Genomic DNA, 27,519 nt, shown 5'->3' on the forward strand with positions numbered 1-27,519 from the left:
AGCACTTTTTTTTTCAAACCAGCTTTTAGAAATGCTTTGCAGGCTAGGAAATGTTGAGTCACCATGAGCTTGAAGCTGTCTTATGGACATGCAACAGTTGGTACTGGCAGTAGTTATAGACACTGGTTTGCACTGGCGGAAGACTGTGCCTTCTGTCCAATTGTAGAGAAAGGTGTATTATGTCGGCAGTCAGTCACTTTGTGAAATTCATGCCAAGGTTTGGTGTGTTTACATAGTGGTTTGTGCTATTAGCACTTCATCACCACTTAGAGTTTGTGCATAAACCGAGTAGCTGGAGGATTCATAGTGGACTTTGGGGAAAGGATTTGTTAAAAAAAAATCTAAACTGAAGTTGTTTACAGTTCTGTGCAACTGAACTAATCTTGTATTTGCATGCACAATGATGCCAGTTGGGTTGACTTTACTCCACATCTGCGAGTTAATTGAGCATCCTTCAGATGTTTTTAAACATCTGAAAGATTATGAAGATTGCAAATAAATCTTATCAAACTAATCTATCAATAATTAACAACCATTAACCTTAAAATAATTAAAAATTATCGCCTATATGACTAAGTATAGAGATAAAGTATCCCACCTCATTGATCTCCAGCCTGTTCTCAACTTTTAACGTGGTTGACCACACCATCCTCCTCCCACCGATTTCACAGTCACCGAGATGGTTGGGGTGCTGTTTGCATGGCTTCATCCCTATGCATCCAAACATAGCCAGGCAATTAATTGCAATTTACTCCTTGTCTCCCTGACCTGACCTAACCTATCCATCTTCTGACTCACCTATCCACTCCACCCTTCCCACTGACCAATTGCATAACTCCCTAGCTGCATCCCACCTTCTTCTCTCTATTTACTTCTGGGCTCTCTTCTTCTCTCCCCCCCCCCCCACCCATTCTGATGAAGGATTTCAGCCCAAAGCATTCACTTCCCTGCTCCTCAGAATGCTGTATGACCTGCTGTGCTTTTCCAGCTTTACATCTATTGACTGTCAATTAAATGCAATGGCTTCTCCCCTCTTCTCTTGCACTATTACAGTGCTAAACTATGCCCAGGATCTATCCTTGATCTTCCACCTATTTCTTGATACCATCAACAAAAAACACATTTAGTTTTCACATTAACACTGACATTTCTTTCAACCTCACCACTGTCTCTAAAGTTCCAGACTACTTGTTCAACTTTAATACTAAAGGAGCAGGAATTTCTCCCATTTATATATTGGAAAACCAAAACCATTGCCTTTGCTCTCCAACAAACCCTATTCCCTAGCTATCTTTTTCTCTGGCAGCTTCTTGAGGGTGAACCAGAGCATTCACAAACTTGGTGCCGTATTTGACTCAGGTGAGCTCCGATCACAGTTATGTCATTCGTAAAAACCACCTCTTTAAACTTCCTCAACATCACCTGCCTTCCTTCCTGTCTTGGTAGTTCTGCTGAAATCCTCATTAATACCGTTAGAGTTGTAGAGGTCTGTGGCATGAGAACAGGCCCTTCAGCTCAACTTGCCCATGCAGCCCCGTTTTTCACAATTTAAACAAATCCCATTTGTCTGCTTTTGGTCCATATCCATCCGTAACCATCTCATTTATGTACCTATCTGAATGTTTCTTAAACGAAAAAATTGTAATCGCTTCCACCGTTATCTTTCGCAGCCCATTGAGACACTCACCACCTCTGTTAGCTTTATTCTTGGTCATTCCACATTTCATTATCTAGATTTCTGCCCAAGTCCAACATACTGCACGTTCTTTTCACTTATCACCCCGATATTAAAGATCTACATTGGCTCCCAATTGAATGATGCTTATCATTGTTTTCAAATCCTTCCATTATCCTATTCATCCCCATTCAATCTCTGTAATCTCCAGCAGCCTGTAGCCCTTTGAGATATCCACACTCCTTTAAATTCTGGCTCCTTGATTGCCCCTACTTTTAAATGCTTTGCCCTTGGTGCTGGGGCCATCAGTTACCCAGCCCTAAGCTGTGAAATTCCCTCCCTTAATTTCTGTACTTCTGTATATCTCTCTTCTCCTATAGAACCATTCCTTCTAGCCTACCTCTGTAACCAACTTGTTTGTAACTTGTGCGAACATTTTCTCATGAAGCTTAATCTCATTTTGCTTTTACAGTGCTCCTTTGAAGCACCTTAAGACATTTTACTACGTTAAAGATGTACTATCAATACAGATTATTATTAATAGTTTCCAGCACAGTGTTATTTCATTCGCAGTAATTTTTCTGTCTGACCACGATTTTTTTTTAGTGTTCTGTAATGAGCTTGGAGAACTTGATTTGTAGTATATTTACATTTATATTTAAAATATCTGATTTGGTTTTAAAAATGTGTTATATAACATTCCAATCTGTTTTGTCCCACTTCATTTTGGAGGAATAATGGATATTTGATCTGTTTATTTTTTGTTTTTCTCTCTCCTCTTGCCTCATGTCCCCGTGTTAAATATTTTGCTCCCTCCCAATGCAGAAATATGTCTCTATTATGGGCTGTTTAAAGAAATGCTCTATGGTATCAGCAAGAGACATCATGTTATTATTTATGGCTTTCTGATTTGGTATAGTCTAGCGCTCTGGTACCAATCAGACCGTAAAGACAACAGATGAAGGATGGTCTCAGTCATAATGATTCAATGGGGAAACTAGAATCAGTCATTTATGAACTTGTTAACAAAACTTTGTATCTAATTCCTAGGCTCTCAAAAGGAAACCCGATTTGTTTTTAGCAGAGAACTGTGATGTGAAGGCCTTGTTTCAATGTGGTAAGTAATAGAAATACTAAACATATTTGTTGTCATGACTAGTCTTGAAATCTTTTTTGGCTTTTTAAATTTTCGTATGGTGATATTTGCTCCTCATGTTTAATAGGACCCAAATTGTGCGCAACATTTTATAAATTGGGAAGTTGTCAAGTAAAATGCAAAATTTAGAGGGTATGCCTAATAATTTTGATGGAATTCAAATGTGTAACAGCTGTTTAGATTACTATATTACAGACATCCTGCTTTTCTCTGCTGCTTCTGTATCCTTTGAGCTCTGTGCTGTTCCGCAAGCAGAGGTTTTCCAGAGAGATTCTATAGTCTTTCGATCATGTCCATGGATTGGCTGCAAATTGTTATATCTGTTTAGTATTACCCATTGCATCGTCTGTGTAAATGCTGCATGATCTGTGCCTATAAGCTAATTTCATGTCCTGTGATTTTAAGGCAAGAGAGGCTTTTAAAAAAAAATACAAGATCAAGAATGGTTTACAATTGTTATATATATCTTGTTCCTTAAACTGTAAAATTTGAATGAAGGCAACTTATGAAGGCTCAAGTAATTGTTGATCTGAGTAATCAATCTTAGAAACATATCTGGACATTTAGTTAGACCTTACAATAGCTGAGTTACATAATACATGACGTAATTTTCCTTACATCGCAATTTATGGCCAACCATGAAAGGAAATAGGTGGTTCCGTGAATATTCCCACCCTTAATGGTAGAGTCCTTCATGTTGCCGGAAGGATATTCTGCTACTGGGCATTTGGCACTCGGTTTTTATTTACTCATGGGATGGGAACATTGCTGGTTGGCCAGCATTTTATTACCCATCCCTAGTTGTCCTTCAGAAAGTGGCGGTGAGCTGCCACTTTGAACTACTGCAGTCCATGTGCTGTAGGTAATTCACAATGCCATTAGGTAGGAAATTCCAGGATTTTGATCCAGTGATTATGGAGGAATCGCGCTATATTTCCAAGTCAGGATGGTGAGTCACTTGGAGGGGAATTTGCTAGTGATTATGTTCCTGTATGTCTGTTGAGGAGGGAACGGTTGTATTGAGTCCTGTTTACTAACAGTGAATTGATACTGCTTTTGAGTCAAAACTGCCTGGTCATAAAGGAGCCAATTTTCATACATTGAGAACCCCTTTTCCAGCAAAGGTTGACATCGATTAATAAAAATCACCATTGTCTCCATTGTGCCAGCACAGCCTTTAACTGGCTAAGGCAGAGCGTTTGATGTCAAAGGTCTTAAGCTCTGCGTCAAACCTATATCGAGACAGTGTGTGCTGCCTGCCTTTATACATTGGACATGGATGATGTACAGCAGGTATCTCAAAGTATTACCAGTGTTGTCGCCTCAAAATCTTGCAAATCTAACAGCAGGATCAAAGGTTCTCAATTAGCTGCCAATACTAACATCATCTGCATATCTGAAAAGACTGGAGATTTCTACCTCAAACTCCAAAAGCAGAATTTTCCAGGATTGCAGATATAACACTTGCAGGACATCCTCAAGACGTTCCTGAAAAAAAAATTAAATATCTCTAATGACTCAATAACTAATTTGTCCAAACCAGCCAATCTGGAGAAGAAGCATTTATGAAGGTTCCAACTCAAGCATCAAACAGGCCCAGGTGGAGGCTGGGGAAAATAGTGGAAGGAGGGTGCTTTCTACCTACCTGATTCTTCTCATATGTACCAGTGTGCACATCCAGCATTGGACTTTGGAAGCAAATCATCTTGGAATGTTGCAACTGCCTAAGTAGTGGGGAGGACTTACAATGTAACTACAATAAATGCTGGCTTAATCAATGATGACCACATCTTTTAAATAAATTTTAGAAAGGCTGTAATATTTTTAGAAAGGCTGTAAATACTTGGTTAGACCAAGTAGTAAACAGCTATTTCTATTAAGAATGATTCATTTTTTGAATTATAAAGGCTTAAAACTGAAACATTCAGTCATTTCTGCCCATTCTCATTCTTTGTAAGATTTACCATTTTAAATCTATATTGTTATTGTATTTTCTCCACTCTGCCTTCTCAGTTAGAAAATGATACACAATTATCAATATATATTGGGTCAGTAATAATGCTAATAACTGGCTACAGCATGCCTGACCAGTTGCAACAGGCATTAAAGGGTGTATACATTTTCTCTTTCCCACCGGAAAAATGACCAACCTCTACACACATTTCTTATAAACATCTCAACCAAATGAGGAATTCCTCATGTAGAGAACAATTGCCATAAATCATTTGCCATAAGACTGCATTTATTCTGCTCGCCTGCAGGAATATCATATCACCTTTCTGGTGCCAGCTGAATCTTTCTAATAAGCTGTCTTTGTCGAGCCCAGTTGACTGCACATGTCTTGAGCCACGCATGCACAGAGATTTGACATTCTGCCTGCAACTCAGAAGAAGGGAAGAAATTTTCATATTGGCAGCCGGCCCAGTGATGAAGTTGCGCTTGCAGTCACTTTTCAATAAATCCCATGCACTAGAGCTTGCAAAAGCATCTCCCTGGAGCATATGGCACATGCCCCTCAGTGTCAGAAAACACAGCCTTCTTATTAACTCAGCATTTGTCTTTGGAGACCCGACCGGAAACATCAGCTTTCCTTCTTCTCTGCTGCTGCCTGGTCTGCTGTGTTGCTCCAGTTCCACATTTATCTCTGACTCCAGCATCAGCAGTTCTTACTAACTCTTCAAATGTATAATGCTTGATCACTAATTATGAGAATACATTTTTAATCAGCAACAAATTATAAATTGCTCATTTAATAAAGGTATTTTTATATACTTGATATGGAAATCTATTTGAATTCGATATGCCCAATTTTGCATTTGTGGGCATTGTTATTATGAATCCTACAATTTAACTGTAACGATTTCTGTTTACATGACTTGACATGCTGAAACACTGTTAGAACGACAGCCAATAAGTAAAAAGATGAGTGCTGGGATAAAGTCTCATTTTGAAAACAATTTGCGTTGGAATCTTAGATTTTATTTACCAGCTTAAACAATAACTTGTGCAGTTTCTGTGATCTGTTCCAGATCTGCACAAATGTGTTTTTGTAACTTATTTTAGTTTCAATACTTTGTTATCTCTGACTCCAGCATCTGTAGTTCTTGCTATCTTAGTGTTTACTATATTCTCAAAAGAATGAGTTTTTTGCTTCTGTCTTTATGAAAGAAACGAACTTTGTAGTGAATGAAACCTTTGAAGAGCAGGTGTGCATGCTGGAATGGATAGAGATAGAGGAAGCTGATGTGCTGAAAATTTTGTCAAACATTAAGATTGACAAGTCGCCAGGCCCGGACCAGATTTGTCCTCTGCTGCTTTGGGAAGCGAGAAGTGCAATTGCTTCGCCACTTGCGAAGATCTTTGCATCCTCGCTCTCCACTGGAGTCGTACCTGAGGACTGGAGAGAGGCAAATGTAATTCCTCTCTTCAAGAAAGGAAATAGGGAAATCCCTGGCAATTACAGACCAGTAAGTCTCACGTCTGTCGTCTGCAAGGTGTTAGAAAGGATTCTGAGGGATAGGATTTATGACCATCTGGAAGAGCATGGCTTGATCAAATACAGTCAACACGGCTTTGTGAGGGGTAGGTCATGCCTCACAAACCTTATCGAGTTTTTTGAGGATGTGTCTAGAAAAGTTGATGAGGGTCGAGCTGTGGATGTAGTGTAAATGGACTTCAGTAAGGCATTTGATAAGGTTTCCCCATGGTAGGCTCATTCAGAAGGCAAGGAGGAATGGGATACAGGGGAACTTAGCTGCTTGGATACAGAATTGGCTGGCCAACAGAAGACAGTGAGTGGTAGTAGAAGGAAAATATTCTGCCTGGAAGTCAATAGTGAGTGGTGTTCCACGGGGCTCTGTCCTTGGGCCTCTACTGTTTGTAATGTTTATTAATGACTTGGATGAAGGGATTGAAGGATGGGTCAGCAAGTTTGCAGACGACACAAAGGCCGGAGGTGTCGTTGACAGTATAGAGGGCTGTTGTAGGCTGCAGCGGGACATTGACAGGATGCAGAGATGGGCTGAGAGGTGGCAGATGGAGTTCAACCTGGATAAATGCGAGGTGATGCATTTTGGAAGGTCGAATTTGAAAGCTGAGTACAGGATTAAGGATAGGATTCTTGGCAGTGTGGAGGAACAGAGGGATCTTGGTGTGCAGATACATAGATCCCTTAAAATGGCCACCCAAGTGGACAGGGTTGTTAAGAAAGCATATGGTGTTTTGGCTTTCATTAACAGGGGGATTGAGTTTTAGAGTCGTGAGATCTTGCTGCAGCTCTATAAAACTTTGGTTAGACCGCACTTGGAATACCGTGTCCAGTTCTGGTCGCCCTATTATAGGAAAGATGTGGATGCTTTGGAGAGGGTTCAGAGGAGGTTTACCAGGATGCTGCCTGGACTGGAGGGCTTATCTTATGAAGAGAGGTTGACTGAGCTCGGTCTCTTTTCATTGGAGAAAAGGAGGAGGAGAGGGGACCTAATTGAGGTATACAAGATAATGAGAGGCATAGATAGAGTTGATAGCCAGAGACTATTTCCCAGGGCAGAAATGGCTAACACGAGGGGTCATAGTTTTAAGCTGGTTGGTGGAAAGTATAGAGGGGATTTCAGAGGCGGGTTCTTTACGCAGAGAGTTGTGAGAGCATGGAATGCGTTGCCAGCAGCAGTTGTGGAAGCAAGGTCATTGGGGTCATTTAAGAGACTGCTGGACATGTATATGGTCACAGAAATTTGAGGGTGCATACATGATCAATGGTCGGCACAACATTGTGGGCTGAAGGGCCTGTTCTGTGCTGTACTGTTCTATGTTCTATGTTCTAATTCCAATGTGCAGGATGACTAACTGAGAGCTCAGTGCTTGGATTTCCAAAATATATTTGACAAGGCTCCATATTGAAGTTGCTGCATAAGAAAGACCTCTGATATTGAGGATAATATATTTAGCATGGTTTGAAGATTGCCTAACAAAAGAAAGCAGAGTTGGAATAAATGGGTCATCCTCAAGTTGGAGAATTGTAACAAACAATCTGCCACAGAGCCTAGTGTTGAAGCACCAACCACTTGCAATCAATTTTAATGCCTTGAATGAAGAGATTGGGCATATTGTAGCTGCACTCTCTAACAGCAGAGAGACAAGTGAGGAGGGTAAATGAATAAGACAAAAATTGGTAAATGGAATATAATGTGAGAAAATTAGAGGTTATCTCTTTTCCTGTAGGAGCAGTGTAAAAACAGGGTATTATGTCAATCAAGAGACTGTAGAATGCTGCAGTATAGAAGGACCAGGAAGACCTCAAACGCAAAAAGTTACAGCGAATAATTAGATAAGAAAATGGGATCTTGATCTTTATTGTAAGGAGAATAACAGTCAGGAACTCTTGTGACAGGTGTTTAAGGCTTGATGAGACATGTGAAGTACTATATATAGTCTTAGTCTCCTTATTTGAGCAAGGATATTCTTGCATGGAGGCTGTACAGACTAGGTTGAATTGAAGGCATTAGTTTGAGCAAATAATAATTTGGCGTATATTCATTGGAGTTGAGAAAAATTAGGGTTGAACTTATTGAAGAATTTGAAGTTTATGAAAGAGCTACAAAGGGTAGAAACAGAAGAGGTCCCCCATTGTGGACAATCTAAAGCTATGTAGAGTAGATCCAGATAAAATTCTAACAGGACTAGACAGGGTTTTCCTGATGCAGTATCAGGGGTCACAGTCTGAGGATTTGAGATAGACCATTTAGGATGGAAAATGAGGAGACATTTCTTCACCCAAAGAGTGGTGAGCCTGTAGAATTTATTACTGCAGGAAGTATTTGATGCAAAACATTGAATGTATTCAAGAGGTGGTTAGATATTGCACTTGGGGTAAATGGCATCAATGGTTAGAGGGAGAAAGCAGCGTTATGCTGTTGAATTGGATGATCAGTCATAATTGTGTTGAATGGTGGAGCAGGCTTGAAAGGCTGAATAGCCGCCTCCTGCTCCTGTCTTCTATGTTTCTGTGTTAATAAGTTGCCCTCCATTTAAGATTGAGATGAGGAAATTTTTTTTCTTTGTTGCCAAATCTTTGGAATTCATAACTCAAAGAACTGTGGAGGATGTATCACTGAACAGATTTAAGAGCAAGTTAGACAGATTCTTTAACTTTATCAGGATCAGACAGTAGAGTGGAGTTGATGCCAAAATCGGCTGTGATTTTGTTGAATGACGGTCGTAATGAGCTATGTGACCATCTTTTGCTGCTTGTGTTCTGTTTTTAATTCTCATTCACGGGATGTAGGCTTAGGGTGAGCCAGCATCTATTGCCCTTTCTTGATTTCCCTACAGAAGGTGGTAACTACCACTTTGAACTTTGCGGTGCTTTGGAGTGTATATACATCCATCATGCTATTAGGAAGGGAGTTCCAGAATTTTGACCCAGTAATAGTGAAGGAGCACCATATAGAACATAGAACAATACAGTACAGAACAGGCCTTTCAGGCCTCGATGTTGCACCGACCTGTGAACTAATCTAAGCCCCTCCCCCTACTATTTCCAGATCAGGGTGATATATACCTTGGAGGAGGTCCTGCAGGTGATGCTGTCTTATGCATCTGCCACCTTGTCCTGCTCGGAGATGGACATTACGAGTTTGGAAGGTGCTGTTAGTGGGGTCCCAGCAAGTCACTGCACTACATTCTGTAGTTGGTAGACACTGTCACTACTGAGTGTCAGTGATGGAAGGAGTAAATGTTGGTGGATGTGGTGTCAATTAAGCAGGCTGCTTTGTCCTGGTTGGTGGACGAAAGGACTGTGGATGCTACAAATTGGCAACAAAGTGTAGAACTTGCTGGAAAAACTCAGCGGATCTGACAGCATCTGTGACGAGAAGTCAGTCAATATTTCGAGTCCAATAACCCTTCTTCGGAATTGTTTGATTGAGGCTACGAAAAGGTCAGTTCATGTGCCAGACACCACCAGACACACATTCCCCTCTTCCCCACCCTTGTCAGTTTTCTGCATGGACCGTTCCCTCCCGCATAGGTCTCCTCATCATCTACTCTAAACACCTGCCCACACCCCCATGACCCACCTCTAATTGCAGAAGGTGTAACTCCTGCCTATTTACTTTGTCATTCCTTGCTATCCAGAGCCCCAGACATACCACCAAGGTAAAACAGCGATTTACCTGCACTTCACTCAATCCGGTCAACTGTATTTGCAGCTCACACTGTGGTCCCCCTCTATAATGAGCAGAAGCAGTGCAGACTGGGCAACTGCTTCACAGAACACTCACATTCTGCCCAGAAAAGTGACCCTGAGCTTCTCGTTGCCTGTCACTTCAACACACCACTCTGTTTCTTCGCTGACATCTGTGTAGCAAGCCTGAGAGAGTGCTCCAGCAAAGCTCAGCACAAGCTGGAAGAACAGCAGCTCTCTGGACTGAATGTAGAGTTCAAAAATTTTAGGGTATGAACACCTTCTCCCATAACATTACCACAACCCCACTCACTAGGCCTTGTCATCACATGGGTTGCTGCCACTAACAACCCATTGTCACATGCTGATGGTTCCCAAGAGCAGCTATTCATTCTCCCAGGCTGACCTTTACCCATTGTTTTGCATGCCCAACTGTTTTTTCTCTCTCTGGGCTCCATCTTCACCTATCATTTACACCTTCGCCTTCCTTGCCCTCCATCTTCAGTGTCCATACCAACATTTTCCTAGCTGCAATCAGTTTTGAAGAAGGGTCACTGGACTCAAAATATTAACTGTGCTTTCTGTCTGTGGATGCTGCCAGACCTGTTTAGTTTTTCCAGCAATTCCTGATGTCCTGGAAGTTGCCTAGTTTCTTGAGTGTTCTTGGAGCTGCACTCCACCGCCCAGGTGGAGAGGTTTCGATTATACTTTTGATTTGTACCTGAAAGATGCTGGACAGGTAATGTGCAGTCTGGAGTTGAGTGACCCACCATAGAGTAACCTGTTTTGATCTGTTTTTGCAGCTACAGCTTTTATATGGCTGGCCCAATTCAATTTCTGGTCAATAGTAATCACGAAATGTTGCTAGGTGGGGATTCAGTGATGGTAGTGCCATTGAAAGTTAAGGGGCAATACTGACATCTGTGGAGAGAAGCAAAGTTTGTTTCAGGATCAGCAACCTGAAACATTAACTCTCTTTCTCACCACAAATGCTGGTTGACCTGCTGAATATTTATTTTTGCATTTCCTATTTTTATTTCAGGAAAAGAAATGTCTTCTCTTCTTGGGACTTGTTGTAAAACTCAGTAATTTGCTTGTTAACAATTCCACTGGCCATGAGGTTAAAATTACAAATAAGCTATATGGATCTAACTCTGGAGCAAATCTATAAGTGGGGAGGATATAACTAATTTCGTTGGTGCATTCCTTTTGAGTTTCAGCATTCAATTAGTAGTTCAGAATGAAGAAAACCTTATTCATTGCTCATTAGCCATCACATCTAGACTTAGCTATTCTTGCGCCTGATTTGAAATACAAAATTACTGTTGTGACAGCATAAGCACTAAGTAAATGTACACCCTTGCATAGAAGGAAGAGTCTTTTATTGGCTTTCATTATGCCCTTGGCTTGTTTGTGTGTCTGTGTATGTGCCAGTTCAGAAGCTGCTAACTGACCTACAATTCATCTGTTTTTTATCCAAGGAGTCCTATCTTTGAAATTTCCAGAAGCCCCAACAGTGAAAGCAGCGTGTGCCTTCTTTGTAAGTATTCTTTGTGCTATTACTTCTTAATTATTGTCTGTCTATATTTGAGAACATTATTCAACAATTTTAACTGTAATCTCTGCACCCCATTTTGTTTTCATTTATTTGCATGTGTCAGTTTTAATCTTGAGTTTTGCTTCTGTTTGGCAATTGTTCATTTTTCTGCCATTCACACCACCTCTGGTCACATCTTTTATTTCTTTAATTGTCTCTGCCATTTCCTTTGGCTGTGCCCGTTAACTTTTAACATCATTTAAAATCTTCTCATTATCTGCCCCATCGCAGACCTGTGCTTTCTTATTCCTCTTTGGGCAAATTTAAAACCTCTCTAACTTTGTTGTGATTAAGGATCATTGAGCTGAAATATTAATTTTGTTTCTTCTTCCACAAATGTGGTTGGACCGTCAAGATGGGCTCTGAGAGGAGTTCAGCCTATAAACACACTATCTACTGTAGATGAGATTCCCTACAGTGTGGAAATAGGCCCTTCGGCTCAACAAGTCCACGCTGCCCCTTGCAGCATCCCACCCAGACCCATCTCCCTATATCCCACTTACCCCTGAACATTATGGGCAATTTAGCATGGCTGATGCACTTAGCCTGCACATCTTTGGACTGTGGGAAGAAACTGGAGCACCCAGAGGAAACCCGCGCAGACACGGGGAGAATGTGCAAATTCCACACAGACAGTTGCCCGAGGCTGGAATCGAACCTGGGTCCCTGGCGCTGTGAGGCTGCAGTGCTAACCACTGAGCCACCACGCCACCCGTAGTGCACAGGCTGATGCCACTGTCTACTAAGTGCAAACACCTTCCAAGGCAGTTTGGCTCTCTCAATTTTGTTCCGTCTTCCACAAATGTGGCTGAACCTATTGATTATCTCCAGCATTTTGTTTTCATTATATTTAGGGAATTTAGTTCCAGTATGTTAGTACAATTATATCCACAAGTCAATACATCATACCTAATTTCATTCGTATATGCTTTTCTTACAAGCCATCCTACTGCATGTCCATAAGTGAAAACGTGTGATAAACTGTTACTTAAGAATGTTACGTGATTCCTAGCACAAATGTGATGACAAAGCAAGACAAACATCAAAATAATACTCTGAACATATGTATCTAAAGTGATTATTTATTTTAATATTTACCTCCCCTTCATTCTAAAACATATACTTTTTAATTAATTGCAGTAACTAGGCTTTAATTAGCAAACCTCAACTGCTTTTTTTTTGGCTGTGAGCTTGAATAGTTAGCTACTATTTGACTGTAAGGGGTATTTACAGCAAAATCTGGGCCAATGTCTACATAGACCGTTTCAGAAGTGGAAACCTTGGCTATGTCCTTTCTCTTTCCATCTGCTCAGGGTTCCACCTTGTTTTCCCAAGCTAAGGGATTGAACAGTTTGGTGTTCAGACATCAGGGAAATCACTCAAAAGCGGTTTTAATATGAAAACCTCATTGTGATGTATTGACGTAAAATATATTTTCCAGCTAATATTAGTGAAAAGGCATGCTTGTGTTAAATATATGAATGGAAGAAATGTGTCTCTTTATCATATCTGGCATGCTCGATCACAAGATATTGTGGTTATTCAAAGTGTGAACTTAATCATAGGTCAGTAAGAAAACTAAATGCCATTAAAACATGGACTTTTCACCTTTCACAGTTATCATTTTATCAATAATAATAGACTATCATGATCCTGTACTTACTTGATTCAGAAAAAATAATCTATATTATGGTCAAGGTGTAGAACTGGATGAACACAGCAGGCCAAGCCACATCAGAGGAGCAGGAAAGCTGACGTTTCAGGCCTAGACTCTTCAGAAAAACCTCCTTTGATCCTCCTCTAATGCGGCTTGGCCTGCTGTGTTCATCCAGCTCTACACCTTGTCATCTCAGATTTTCCAGCATTGGCAGTTCCCACTATCTCTATCTTATGGTCATCCCTTTGAAGCATAAGGCTGTGGTAATCATGTTATATTATTTAAAATCTGCTTTTATGGCAATTTGCTTGATAACCTTTTTTTAATGAATTCAACATTTCCACTTTGTCTTTTATTTAATTAGCAACTTAGATCAAAACCACTCAATCAATATCCTACTTAAATTATTATTATTACATCTACATAGCAAATATTCTAAGACATCAAATGTACAATATTATTCAGAGTTGACTCTTAATGTAGCAATGCACATATGTCAACTTCACAATGAACAGGTCCCATTTCTAGTTTAAGATTTTACAGCTACTTGCTTATTGATGGAGTACAAGCTTCAAAATATTTTGATTTTCTCCAGAACTATCAAAGCAATCAAAATTAAAACCAGATACGGGGGTAACCAATTCATGGGCACCTGACTTACAAGCGCTCATACTTAGGAATATTATTAATATTGATTACACAACAAGGTTTTTTTGATATTCATGGTAACAAACAGACTAAAAGCACCATTGACTAAATGCTGTTTTTCTATGTAACCTGTACTTTAAACCACACGACATAACTTATTGAACAACTGAAAAGTCCCACTATTAGAAATGTTATGCTGTTCCCAGTGTAGGTGCTCGTTTGACTAGAGCTCGTCTGAAATTACCTTTAACACTCAAAATTTGTTCTTTGCACCATCTGAGCCTGAGCAGTGAACCACAGAAACAGTCAGCCTCTTGCTGCTCGCTCTCTCAGGTTCTCTGTCGGAGAATTCTCGGGCATGTTCTAGATTCTACCCTGTCAAAGGCTATCTCCATGGCATTGCGAATCACAATGGGCTTTGTATTCAGATAGAATGCTGATTAGCTGTTTTTGAAAGCAGAACTGTCTTTATCTTTGAAGTAAGCACCTACTTGCATCCAAGTATTCTAGTCTCCAAAAAGACAATCTACTAAGTGCAAGATAACAAAGTGTGGAGCTGGATGAACACAGCAGGCCAAGCAGCATCTTAGGAGCACAAAAGCTGGCATTTAGGGCCTGGACCCTTCATCAGAAGGGTCTAGGCCCTAAACGCCAGCTTTTGTGCTCCTCTGATGCTGCTTGGCCTGCTGTGTTCATCCAGTTCCACACTTTGTTATCTCGGATTCTCCAGCATCTGCAGTTCCCATTATCTCCAATCTACTAAGTGAAAATGCTTTCTAAGGGATGATGGCTCCATTAACTCCTAACAGTCAGAGCGCTCAAACTTGTTTGTCAGACAGATGACTGACATAACTGCATTCATTTATTTTGTCTTAAATTGAAACACATTAAATACATTTAAACCTCACCATTGTAACACATTATCTTTACTGTATAGTCTAATGTGGTGTAAATACATTGAATGTAGTGAATCATCTATGTTTGCGATGGCTCTCAACATAATAACATGAAATACATTCACAATCACTTTGCAATGGCATCATTTCACAATGCTGCCTGTCATGGAAAAAAAACAGTTATCAATGAACTTTGTTTTTTTTTTCCCCGTTTCCTCTGTTAGACTGAGCTATTGCCACGTTGTCGGGAAGTACAACCTATTGGCTTAGTTGTCCATGAAAATGGAAAACTCCTGTTACAAGCAACTCTAGAAGTAAGTAGCCATTAAAAGTGGTGTGCTCCAATGTGGTCATTTGATTAAAATGGCTTCAGTAGGGATCAGAATGATCTGACCTGACAATCATTTGGCAATGAATCATTGGTTATCAGCAGTTTGGCAGCATTTGCGTTCACCATGGTGATGCCAGAGATATAAATATAGTTATTTGGAGAGTTTAATGCTACCATTATTTGCACTGAAGTAGTTTTACAATCATGAAGAGCTTTGACACAAGAACAGGGATTATTTCCCCAGTAGAAATATTGGTGACAATGGATAATCAGCCAAAAATGATCCCTGTAATTACAAAGAAATGTTAAGAGCAAGGGCCATACGTGTGAGTTATATGAGCACGCACTGTTTTTCCATGGGATGTAGTTGAGGCAAATGTCACTGCATCTTTTAAGAGCGGAGCGGATAAACCAACAACTGAATTGTCAGTTTTCAATTTGTGTCAACATAACATGGAGAAGTCTTTGTAAAATGGATCAGTACTATCTGTGGCCCAATTCTCCAATACGTGGCATCAGACATGTACAGAGGCGGGTGATTGTGACCATTAAAAGCCTATCGTTTTAATCTCACTACATTGTTATGGAAAGGTTTTAATCTGATGTCTAAGGCGCTCTGGCTCCTTTTGACTATGATTTTCCACTTATCGTCAGGACAGAAGTTGGGCTGTCAATTTACAATTGCATTGTGTTCAGCTTGATACACAATTTCTCACAATTAGGCAGTCTGTGAATAAAATCTATGGTTGGGTTGTGATTTGACAAGTGGCAAAGATACTTTGTATCAGGTGATTGTTAGTAATAGCGAGTCCAACCACCACCTCTTCACATTAAGTTGTATAACCATCAGCAAGCCTCCCACCATTAACCAAAATCTCAGCAGGACCATTCACCTAAATGACATGGTCACTGGAACAGGCTGATGCCATTTGCTATTTTCAGGAAGCAGTGAATGTGCTCATAATACTGGTCATCCATTTTGAAGTATACAAAACAGGTCAGATCATATGTCTCATTCGCCAATTTTACTGTTGTCTTCTGGTTACAAATCTCACAAATGATGGAATACTGTCCAGTAGTGCGGATGGATGCTGTTAGTTCGGCATTTGTGAAGTTCAGCACCATCTGGGACAAAATAATCTGAACTTAGTGCTGTCATTGTGCCATCACATACCATGGTTACAGTGTTTCCTTTCCATAGGGTATATTCTAGCCACTTCTCAAGATTTCATTTCAAACTTGTGACCTAGATCGTCTATGGAGAAAGGCAGTTGATACGTGGGAGTATGTTTTTACGTCCTCAACAAGCTGAGTCAATATCATGGATTTCCCTATTTTCTAGTTTTGTGAAACTACTTCAACCACTTAGACTCACATAGTTCAGAAAAATGATCTGACAATCCTTTACTAAAGGGGAAGCAGTGGTAAGGCAATAAAAATGTCTTACTAGTAATGCCCGCATCTCCAAATGAATTTCTAAGGAAGACACACAACTTTGAGCAAACAGCAGGCAGTATGATCAGCATTGGACTGTTCTGGTAAAAGTGTAACCTTTAAGAATAAAGCAAATGGAATCCTCCTTTATTGTGAAGCTGTGCCCTTTGTTATTTCAGTGCTAATCAAGCACACACTTTTAATCCATATGTTAACCTTTAACCTTTACATGAAGGCACAGAAAAGAAGAATAAAAACAAACTCACCAAACCAACCAGTAGCAAGCAACCATTTGTGTGATCAGTAAATAACTCTTCTGTAATTATGTATTTGCCTTTCGGGGTGGAGGAAACACCAAGTGGCTCAATTGGTAGCATTGTTGCCCCTGACTCAAAGGTTCAAGCCTCAAAAAGTGCTAATCCAGGACTTGAGCTCAAAAATCAAGGCTGATACTCCAGTGTAATTCTGAGAGAGTGATGTACTGATGTCCCAGGACACTGTTGCAGTAAAATGTTGGGGACTAAACAGCGAAACTATTGCCAGTATCTATTCCTCAATTAGCATCCCAAAATTAGGTTATCTGGTTATTAGCACACTGTTTTTGGGAGTTCACTGTGCACAAATCGTTAGCCATGTTTCCTACACTACAGAAGTAACTGCATCTACCTTGTGGTATCAAAAATGGCCATGAAAGATGCTATATAAATGAGATTTTTTAAAAATTGTAGGTAAAGCACCAATCATGAGATCACAAGGTCTCTTTAATTCTACAACCTTGATAGTTCTAATGTTACTTGCTATCTCCCTCCCCAGTGCATAGCATAATTTTACATTTTCCTATAAAATTATTTGGTAAGTTGTCACATTTGTACCTTTTTTAGTATGCTACGTATTCTGTTGTAACAATAAATCTCAAATTAAATGTGAGCTCTAATCTGTTGTTATGCTTTTTAATGAAAGTTCTGATTTTTGCTTCCACTGATAAAATTAACTTCATTTCTTTTGTTTCCCAGGCCATTGGTGGACAGGCCCCAAGGAGTCTGATGGATCATTTTGCAGATATACTGTTTGCTTTGAACAAGCACTGTTTTACCTATTTAAGCATTTGGTTAAAAGAAGTGATGCAGCAACAGAATTTTCCATCAAGCCGCCTTACACAAGTACAAAAAGAAACATTTAGTCAACAAATATTAAGGTACACATGTTCAGAATACAGTGCTATCTAAACTTTTTGCCATTGTGACCCAAGTTTTGAAGCTTGAGAATTGATGGAACTCCATGTGCAAGCAGGGAGATGTGCTAGAGAAGGAGTGTGGAGGTTTGTGAAGGAGAAGTTACAGCTGAGACATCAGGGTGGGATGTAGTTGGAGAATTGGTGACAATGCTTTCTTTTCCACCTACCATTTTGCAGGCTGGATGGCAGAAATCAGGCATCAGACCTTATTTCTTTAGGCCACGTCCACGTGACCAAGGTGAGAAAAGTACAGTTGTTGTGTCATGGGGCCTCGGATCCAATTCCAGGGCAGTTCTGCCAGTGCCTTCACTTTATAGCTACCATTGCTGCAATGGAGAATAGGGAGCTCCCAATCTGAGTTATTCATTTTGTAGCCTGCAATGGGAGGCATAAACCAAAGCATACAATTACCAGAAGCAAACATTGCTATCATGTACCAATTTTTTTTATACCAAACTTATCCCAATACCTTTTGGGTACCTTTTTTGTTTATATATTCCTTTTATTTTAGTTTCTACTTTATTAGTGGAGAGAAAATTGCTATTTTTCCCACGAATTTTTACCAAAAGGAGATATCTCAAAATTATGCAGTTTTAGGGGAAATGTAATTTCAATAGAAGCTAAAAAAATTTCTCTTGAGCAATCTGATAAGAATATATTACAACAAAAAGGAAAGATGTGGAAGCTTTAGAGAGGGTGCAGAGGAGATTTACCAGGATGCTGCCTGGACTGGAGGGCAGGTCTAATGAGTAAAGGTTGAGGGAGCTAGGGCTTTTTACATTGGAGCAAAGAAGGATGAGGGGTGACGATAGGGGTGTACAAAATGATAAGAGGCACAGCTAGAGTGGATAATCGGACACTTTTTTCCCAGGGTGGAAATGATTGTTATGAGGGGACTTAATTTTAGGGTGATTGGAAGAAGCTATAGGGGAGATGTCAAAGGTAAGTTCTTCACATAGAGCGTGATGGGTGTGTGGAATGTGCTGCCGGCAGTGGTAGTGGAGTCAGATACTTAATAGACTTTTAAGCAACTCTTGGATAGGCACATGGAGGACAGTAAAATGTAGGGCATGCAGGGTAGATTGATCTTAGTAGGATAATAGGTGGGCACAGCATTGTATGCTGAAGTGTTTGTACTGTGCTGTACTGTTTTTTGTTCTATGTTTATATTCTCCCAGTGAGACTGTTTGAATATTACAGGGAGCAGGAGGCTAAAACATACCTTGCCTTGGTTTTTTTTTCCCCCAAGATGAAAAAAAATGGGTAGGGTTAAAATCTTCTGATCACAGTTTTAAGGCATCAAACTAAACCGTGAGCATGAGATGCTTTATTTAATTTTTAAGCACTGTAAGTGGACTGTATGCACAATGGCTGAACTGAGCTTAAGCAATTTAAATAGATAATGTATAAGATAATATCACCACCCACTGAAATTGGGATGAATGTTAATATTTAGAAAGAGATTTAATAGCTGTGATGTTTATAAGTAGTGTATGGAGGCTTAATTTTACATGAGTTTAGGTATTGCTAGTATTCAATGCCACATTTAAAATTTATCAAGAAATTGTAACTTGTGACAAGAAAAAATGTAGTAATAATTTGCGTAACCATAAATTAATATATCATAATTTAATGGACCGGTGTTATCAGTATGAGATTGTCGAATGAAAAAAAATTACGTTTAACTTATGCTGTTTTACAGAGACAGAGTGAATAAAAGACGTATAAAGGACATTGTTAAGGAATTCACGTTACTCTGCAGGGGTCTTCATGGCACAGAATATGCAGCCGAGTACTGAAGCTATGTAATTAAATTGAAATGTCACTCAGTTAATAGCATGCTTCCTGCATCCTCAACACATTTGCACTGTTTCCTTCTGAGAAAATGCATTCTAGCATGAAGGATTTTTAAAATCAGCAAATGGGCTTCTGTCTGCACTACAGGATTTGAGAAGAGAATACATGCACTTGCGTGCAGTCATATTAAGAGGCATTTTTAAAAGAAAAAAGACTTCCTGTCATAGGATTGGGTCAATAGAGGAAATGTGCCAGAATGGTACTGGCATCATCTGTCCTGACTTGCAAGTGATGTGTGTGTATGTTTTGTGTTGTAATTAAAGCTTTATGGAAGCAATATAACTTGCTGCTGGAGTCCTGTGATTTTGGCACTTTGTAAACACGACAATATCTCGTAGAGGGAGTTAATCCCAAATGATTCAGCTGTGGAATATTACTGGTGATGCTGCTACAATGTCTGAAACCATTTTAAGCAAATCTAGTATTTTTAGGTTTCTTTTGTTTTTAATTTAATAATGTGATGTGGGCTTCTGTCATAAAGTAAAAAAGTGTGGAATGTTGCAACAGTCTGGGAATTTAAAAAAATTTTGGACTGTAACAATTGCTATCTGAGAGTTTCAAAACTTTTCACATTTATTTGAAGGAAACTGAAAAATTACCAGAGTTTTGAGTTACCTATTCTGACTGCAAATGAAGAAAACACTGGCCCAAGCAAAGGTCTAATTATACTTCTGGCATAGTTAAAAAGCAATCATAGTTCCTCCATCAGAGTTTTTGAGGCTCTGTAAGCTTTGTTACAGCCCCATTTTGTTTCATAACTTCGATTTTTTTGTAATATATTCTATGTGTTACTCGCTGTACAAAAACCAATATCACCTTAACATAACTGCAAGCTGTCCTCATTTTTTTGGCAACTTGTTTACGTGTGCTTCTAGACTATTCTGGAAGTTCCACAACCATAATATATATTCAGGTACTGGAAGTAAAATGGATGTCCACGAGCAAAATCTTGATAGGAAATGATACTGTAGCGTATTGGTTTTCTATTGTGAAATAAAGCTTCACTTGTAAATGTGTGTTTTTGTCTTCTGCCCCAAAATCTTGTGCCCTCACCAATCCTACAGTTGTAATGCAGGTAAACTGAGAAATAGATATCGAATTCATAAAATTTTTACCACCTGAATTGTATACAAAAACATGTACGACAAGGAACCTACAGCTAGATGCCATTGTCTGTCGGAATCTCATAATTTGTGGATTGTGCTCTTTCTTTTAATCCGCGTTGCAGTAACATTGGTTTACAGAATCAGTCTACACGTTTCTTATTCCACACATCTTTGACGGCCCCAGTACATCCTAAAGCTTGCCATTCAAGTACTTTTCATTGTGTAATCATTAATGTTTCTAGACAAACATAGCAACTGGCTTGCATGTAATGTGATCCCACAGAATACAGAAGCATTATTTTGGTTTTTGTTGTGTTGATTGAGAGTTCATTATTGGCCAGGCTGCCAATTAAATCCCCTATTCAACGTGAAGTAGCTCCATAGGATCTCTTTCTTTGACCCCAATAGGGGAGTTAGAAATGCCTCGAATAAGTACGGATGATATGATGTTGTGGCAACACTTTACTGTACACTATGAATCTCAATTAAATATTTTTCTTTGAATTCTGTCAATATATGTCTGGATCCTGTAGGTTTTACTCTAGAAAACAGTAATGAAGATCTCTGTGATGGTGGGCTGTTTCATTGTAGATTGAAGCAGTGCTTTGACTATTGTTCCATGCATTTCAAAATGTTTAATCCACACGATGTGGATTTAGATCCCTTTCCTTTGGTTGTTATTAGTCTGAAGTAACAAATTGAACATAATTATCAAAAATCAAGAATTCTAACATGATTGTGTATCCTCTTCCAAGAAGACAGTGGAGAAAATGTCACACAGCTAAGAAATACATTCTAAGGAGGTTAAAAATCAAAATCAGTCACTGTCAAAATTTAATTTGCAACTCTAAAGTTGTTAATTTTCTGAAAAATTGTCATGTTTTCTTCTGGATCACATAGGATTTTCTCATTGCCCACATAAGCTTTTATTTGTAGCGTCTTTTGTTCAATGCAATTATTCCATTCACTTAGCAAGAGGTAGGAAATCACAAGTGCATAATGGGCTGAATTTTCCAAAAAGCGGCAATTTCTTGTAAATCACCACCCTGACTTTTTTTTTATATTGAAGAATTGAACTTCACATTTCTGAAAGGAGATTTCGATCATGTTTCTTTCAGAAATGCAGAGCTCTACTTAAATTCTGACAATGTTTGTTTCAGAGTGCAGCACTGCTGTGAGTAGGAAAACTATTTTTTCTTTTCACAGCAGTCACTGCCATGTTCTGACGTGTTAAACGCACCAATGGCTGCTTTTTTTTAAACTTCATTCACTGGATGAAGGCATCACTGGCTAAACCAGCATTTATTGCCATTAACAGCTGCTGTCAAACAGTAAGTACATGCATTCTGGATAGTTGGAGGATAGGATACCAGCTGAGAGGCGGTATGGATGACTTATAAACAGGGTGTTGGGTGGTTCAGGTGCAAGAGGGATAGGTGGGTGATGCAGTGTTTGGAGTAGGTGAAAGAAAATTGGGTCTGGTGGCATGGGTGGATATTAGGTTTAGGTCCAGCACTTGCGGGGCAAAGCAGTCGTGCCAGGATTGGTCAGGATCTGGAGGATGTGTATTTGACCCTGTGGATTCAGTATGGGCTCTGTTGAATAGTAAATCAGCAGATAGACTGTACTTTACCTGAGTAACTATTTTATTTAATTTCGTCAGAACCCTCAATTCTGATTTTTATGGAGGCCTTTGGAGCAGTCCAGGTTTGGAGGAATTGTCCAGTGTAATCTCAAATTTTCAGTGCATTTCCTTTGGAGTATGCTGCAATGGGGATTCCACATGGTCCCCAGGAACAATTCCCATATAGCATAACTGCCCCACATTTTCCATTGGCTAATGTATCAAATATCTGAGGATCGCAGGGCTTCAGTCTGAGAAGCAACCTTCCACCTACCACTGACATAGCAAGAACTGCAAATGCTGGAATTGGAGGTAACACCGCAGGCCAGGCATTATCAGAGGAACAGGAAAGCTGACGTTTTGGGTCGGGACCCTTCTTCAGAAATGAAGGGTCTCAACCTGAAATGTCAACGTTCCTGCCCCACTCATGCTGTCTGGCCTGCTGTGTTCCTCAAGCTCTACACTACGTTGTCTCTGACTCCAGCATCTGCAGTTCTTGCTATCTCATAGCAAAGAATGTGTTTGCTATGCTTGCCTTTATTTGTCAGTGCATTGAGCATAGAAGTTGGGAGGTAATCTTGCAGCTGTGTAGGACATTGGTCAGGCCACTTTTGGAATACTGCATCCAATTCTGATCTCCCTGCTAGAAAAAGAATTTGTGAAACTCAAAAGCATTCAGAAAAGATTTACAAGTATGTTGCCAGGTTTGGGAGGGTTTGAGCCATACGAAGAAGCTGAGTAAGCTGGTGCTATTCTGTCCAGAGCATTAGAGGCTGAGGGGTGATCATATAGAAGTGCTTAAAATCATAAGGGGCATAGAAAGGGTGAATAACCAAGGTCTCTTCCTTGGGGTGGGGGAGTCTATAGTTTTAAAGTAAGAGAGGAAAGAGTTAGGAGAGCCACGGGCACACTTTTCACACAGGCTGGTGTGTGTATGGAATGAGCTGCCAGAAGTAGTGGAGGAGACTGGTACAATTTAGAAGATTTACAAGGCGTCTGGATGGGTATATAAATAGAGAATCTTTAGAGGGATGCAGGCCAAATGCTAGGACTAAACCGATCTCTGATATCTGGTTGGCATGGACAAATTGGATGGAAAATTCTGTTTCCATGCTGTATGGCTCTATGAATAAGTCGTAGCATTCAAAATGCTGTCTATAGTCTGTATTGAAAGTCTGATCAAAGGGAGGCAGTTTGCTGATATGTGCAGTGTTCATTTCAGTGCTTAATAATCAATCAATCGATCTTTCATCAAAGTAGGAATACCTTGATAAATTTCGGCCCACAGCCATTCTACATGAGGAAGGATTGTGCTGTTTTACTGTTCAACAAAATACAATTGTCTGCCCAACCATGGGAATCTGCATTTGGAAGCGCTATGCAGGTATGTCTGTAAATAAAGTGTACAAGTAAATTTGAAAGACTGAATACAGTGTTTCTGGGCTGATTCCAGGAATTATGATAAAAGAAACAGACTTTTTAAGCCTTTTGCTAAAAGGACATGACGTCTTAATGGCTTTATTCTGGAGCAAACCATTCTACAGTGTTTAATCCATTTTTCCTAACTAGTGTATTATCAGCAGATATTGAGATATGCCATATTAATCATAATAGACTTGTGTTTACTGGGGGAAAACCGCTATCATTCTATGATGCCTGTACATGTAAAAGTTAGTTAAGATGGGTGATAATTACTTAAACATTTCAAAATATCCTCATATTATTGAATATTTGATTAAATAATTTGGGAGCCCCAGCAAATTATTAAATTACCTCTAAAATTATGATCCCAGCTGACGGTACTAGTGAATAAGTCAACTCCCAGAGTTAAATTGAGCATGATGGACCATAAATAAGGTTGAATTTTCTTCTTGTTTACTATTAGAGGTCAGATACTGAACAAGCTGACAACAGGCTATCAATGTATTTTAACAAAGAAACATGGAAATTGTTACATAGGACTAAAACAAAAACTACTTGATATTAATTTAAGACTTCTTAGTACAATTCTTCATTATGAACATCCAAAAGAAAAGTCTCTTTCCCCAGCACTATCCTTGCTGATATTCGTCAAGTGAAGTATCTTGCTGCCACCCCTCCTGCAACCCCCCCCCCCCCCCCCCCCCCCCATTTTTACACTATACAGCAATGCCAGCTAAGCAGAGAACTTAAATACATTTCAATTTGGCATACTGATGTGCATTCACTCGATACTGTATTTTCTGAAATCTTTAAATGCCAATTCAGCTTTCTGTTACTTAACATGAGTTCCTTCGACACATGTTTTCAACAGCATTGTAGCAATTTGTCTTTGACACCCCAAAGTTGCTGCTTCTGGAGCATTCTTCTCACTTGGTCCGGAAGTCATATAACTAAAGCCAGCAAACACCTTTACAATTATCTCCCCAGATGGCTGGCTGGTCATTAACCTGAAATCACATGATTTCTTAAATGCTGTTTAAACACCATGTTTGAAATGACTTTCTGATCTATTTTTAAAGGGGCAAGTCGGACCTTTACAGAATCTATAAACTAAATTCCATTTTTCCTCCCCTTCAGGACAAATGAACTTTCATAACAACATGCATAATGTCTGTTTTTAGAATTGGCATAATCACAGAGGAATTGAAAACAGTTCTGGCTGTTACATGATTTTGGAATTGCAGTTTCATGGTAACTGTTAAACACCACTTTCAAATGAGTTGAGGTTTCTCCCTTTTTGTTAAATGCATTCACCCGATCTGATATCGTAACCAGCTATTTCGGGTACAGTGCTGTGCAGGAGAAAACACAAGAAGAAAAAGAAATTCACCATTTTAGAGGAGCTGATAAAGTTTAGAATGGTTTCTTCGGCTTACAGCAAAAGGAAGTGATAGGGCATAAGAGATGGTCTTGCTGACACACAGCAAGTGAGAGAACCTCTGAAATAATTGAGTGATTCTGAAGATTTGATACCTACAAGGAAGACCTGCAGCAAAGCCAACCCCACCATCTCACTAATCAGGAGATGTTCTGTTTGGAAAAAAATTGAGATTTGGTATGAATGAATGCTGTTTCTTGAAAAAGCAAACCAATGCAGATTGAAAGATAATAAAATGTGAGGCTGGATGAACACAGCAGGCCAAGCAGCATCTCAGGAGCACAAAAGCTGACATCAGCTTTTGTGCTCCTGAGATGCTGCTTGGCCTGCTGTGTTCATCCAGCCTCACATTTTATTATCTTGGAATTCTCCAGCATCTGCAGTTCCCATTATCTCCAATGCAGATTGAAAGTTGGTTCATGAACCTTATTTATGGCTTCTCTAATCTCTGAAATGAATCAAAATTCTTTGCCACAAAAAAGATACTGTATCTGAAAATGATTTACAGATAAACCTATTTCAAACTCCTGCTTTTTCTCAGTTGCACATTCTGTCATACAACAGAGGATTATGTTTACAAATCTATTATGTAATTAGTGAATGTGGCAAATTTCTGGGAGGCATTCTAATCTAATTCACAGTTCTAAAAATATATCCAAAATCAGTGAGTAATTTGTTAATTCATACAAAGCAGTTGGCTTGTCTTTTGAGAGAGATATGGGAACTACAGATGCTGGAGAATCTGCGATAACAAAGTGTGGAGCTGGATGAATACAACAGGCCAAGCATCTTAGGAGCACAAAAGCTCATGTTTCGGGCCTATTCTTGACTTTGTTTTTTCTCTTGTGTTCTTCGATTATTTCACACATACCCGTGAAATTCTCCACAAATACTAATTTGTGAACCATTGTCCTAGCACAGTGGTTCTTAAACATTTTGGATAGATAAATTACTTTCAAGTTAATTAATAACCACTGACTCTCTCCTACCCACCCCAGCTAAATTCATACTAATTATGATTTAAAATCATAGATAAAGGTTTTCTGATTTCAGTGTAAGAATGTTTTCAAATATTTAATTACCATTTTAAGCAGCAGAGATGATAGTGGCATTGATGCACTAACAAGATCAACTATGATCAGAAATTTTCAAGTAACGGCTTTAATAAGACCCATAAATACATTTGTCTAACCAACATTGCAGATGTGAAATTGGAGTGGAGTATTGTGTAACGTGTTTGAAAACAATTCTAGTGTATTAATTTCTAACTGGACATAGAAGTGGTAGTGGAGACTCCTACATGAGACAGTATTCTTCTCTGTGTATATGCCAAGGAAGATATGATAGCTGCAGAGAGGGAAAGATTAAGCTGCTTTTTGTAATTTTACTGAAAACTGACTGGGAAAGACAGTGGCAAAACTGTCCACCTGGATAAAGTGTCTACAATCTCTATCTCACAGTTCAACACTTAACCCAGGACTACCTAGAGTCCTCCATTCCAGCTCTCGGCATTTGTGCTACTCATTACTTCAATGACCGGTTTGACACCACATAGAACGTATCAAAATATTCTAATGATTTAAAACAGGCGACATTGAGACCAAAAAATTTTATACCCGTCCAGAAATTAGCAATATTCCTACATGCAGAGATAGCAAGAACTGCAGATGCTGGAGTCAGAGACAACAGAGTGGAGCTGGAGGAACACAGCAGTTCAGGCAGCATCAGAGAAGCAGGAAAGTTGATGTTTAGGTCAGGGACTGTTTGTCATGAGTCTTGATAGAGAGTCCCCATCTGAAACATCGACTCTCCTGCTACTTTAATGCTGCCTGGCCTGCTGTGTTCCTCCAGCTCCACACTGTATTGACTATATTCCTACGTCCATCACTCCCATCCACAGTCACACCATCCAGCTGTTAATTCCAGGACAATTTCTTCTTACTACCATACCTACAAATTGATGGATTGGTAATTTCACACTGGATTAGTATTCCAGAGGCCCAGTCTTATCAGTGTGAATTCAAATCCCATCAGACGTTATGCTGGGAACTTGAATACAAATTAATTAATCAATTTCAAATTAAAAGGTAAGCTCAGCAATGATGACCATGAAAGCATCATTGCCTGAAAAATCCATCTGATTCTGTGTTTTGGAAGGACCTTACTAGGTCAGACCCAAATATGATGTCAAGCCCCCAGCATTGTGGTTGACACTTGTGATCTTGTGAAACAGCAAGACAATTAAATGTGACAACAAGGTGTAA

At 39.4% G+C, this 27,519-nt stretch overlaps 1 protein-coding gene across 5 annotated transcripts in view; it reads left to right on the forward strand.

The window, feature by feature from the left end:
• The window catches only part of ipo13b (importin 13b), a 180,111-nt gene extending 158,827 nt beyond the window's left edge, over window positions 1-21,284 (forward strand). For 4 of the 5 annotated variants that reach the window (XM_048539244.1, XM_048539246.1, XM_048539248.1 and 1 more), the window contains 5 exons: window positions 2,726-2,792; window positions 11,493-11,551; window positions 15,034-15,123; window positions 17,588-17,769; window positions 19,511-21,284. In XM_048539244.1, coding sequence (XP_048395201.1) covers window positions 2,726-2,792; window positions 11,493-11,551; window positions 15,034-15,123; window positions 17,588-17,769; window positions 19,511-19,607 — 495 coding nt within the window. In that variant the 3' untranslated portion in view covers window positions 19,608-21,284. Of the gene's footprint in view, window positions 1-2,725; window positions 2,793-11,492; window positions 11,552-15,033; window positions 15,124-17,587; window positions 17,770-19,510 lie in introns of those variants that run through there. The other variant, XR_007248427.2, reaches the window with a different exon arrangement.
• The last annotated feature ends 6,235 nt before the right edge of the window (window positions 21,285-27,519 follow it).

This window comes from Stegostoma tigrinum, chromosome 8 (genome assembly GCF_030684315.1).
Source record: "Stegostoma tigrinum isolate sSteTig4 chromosome 8, sSteTig4.hap1, whole genome shotgun sequence".
NCBI classification, from domain to species: Eukaryota; Metazoa; Chordata; class Chondrichthyes; order Orectolobiformes; family Stegostomatidae; genus Stegostoma; species Stegostoma tigrinum.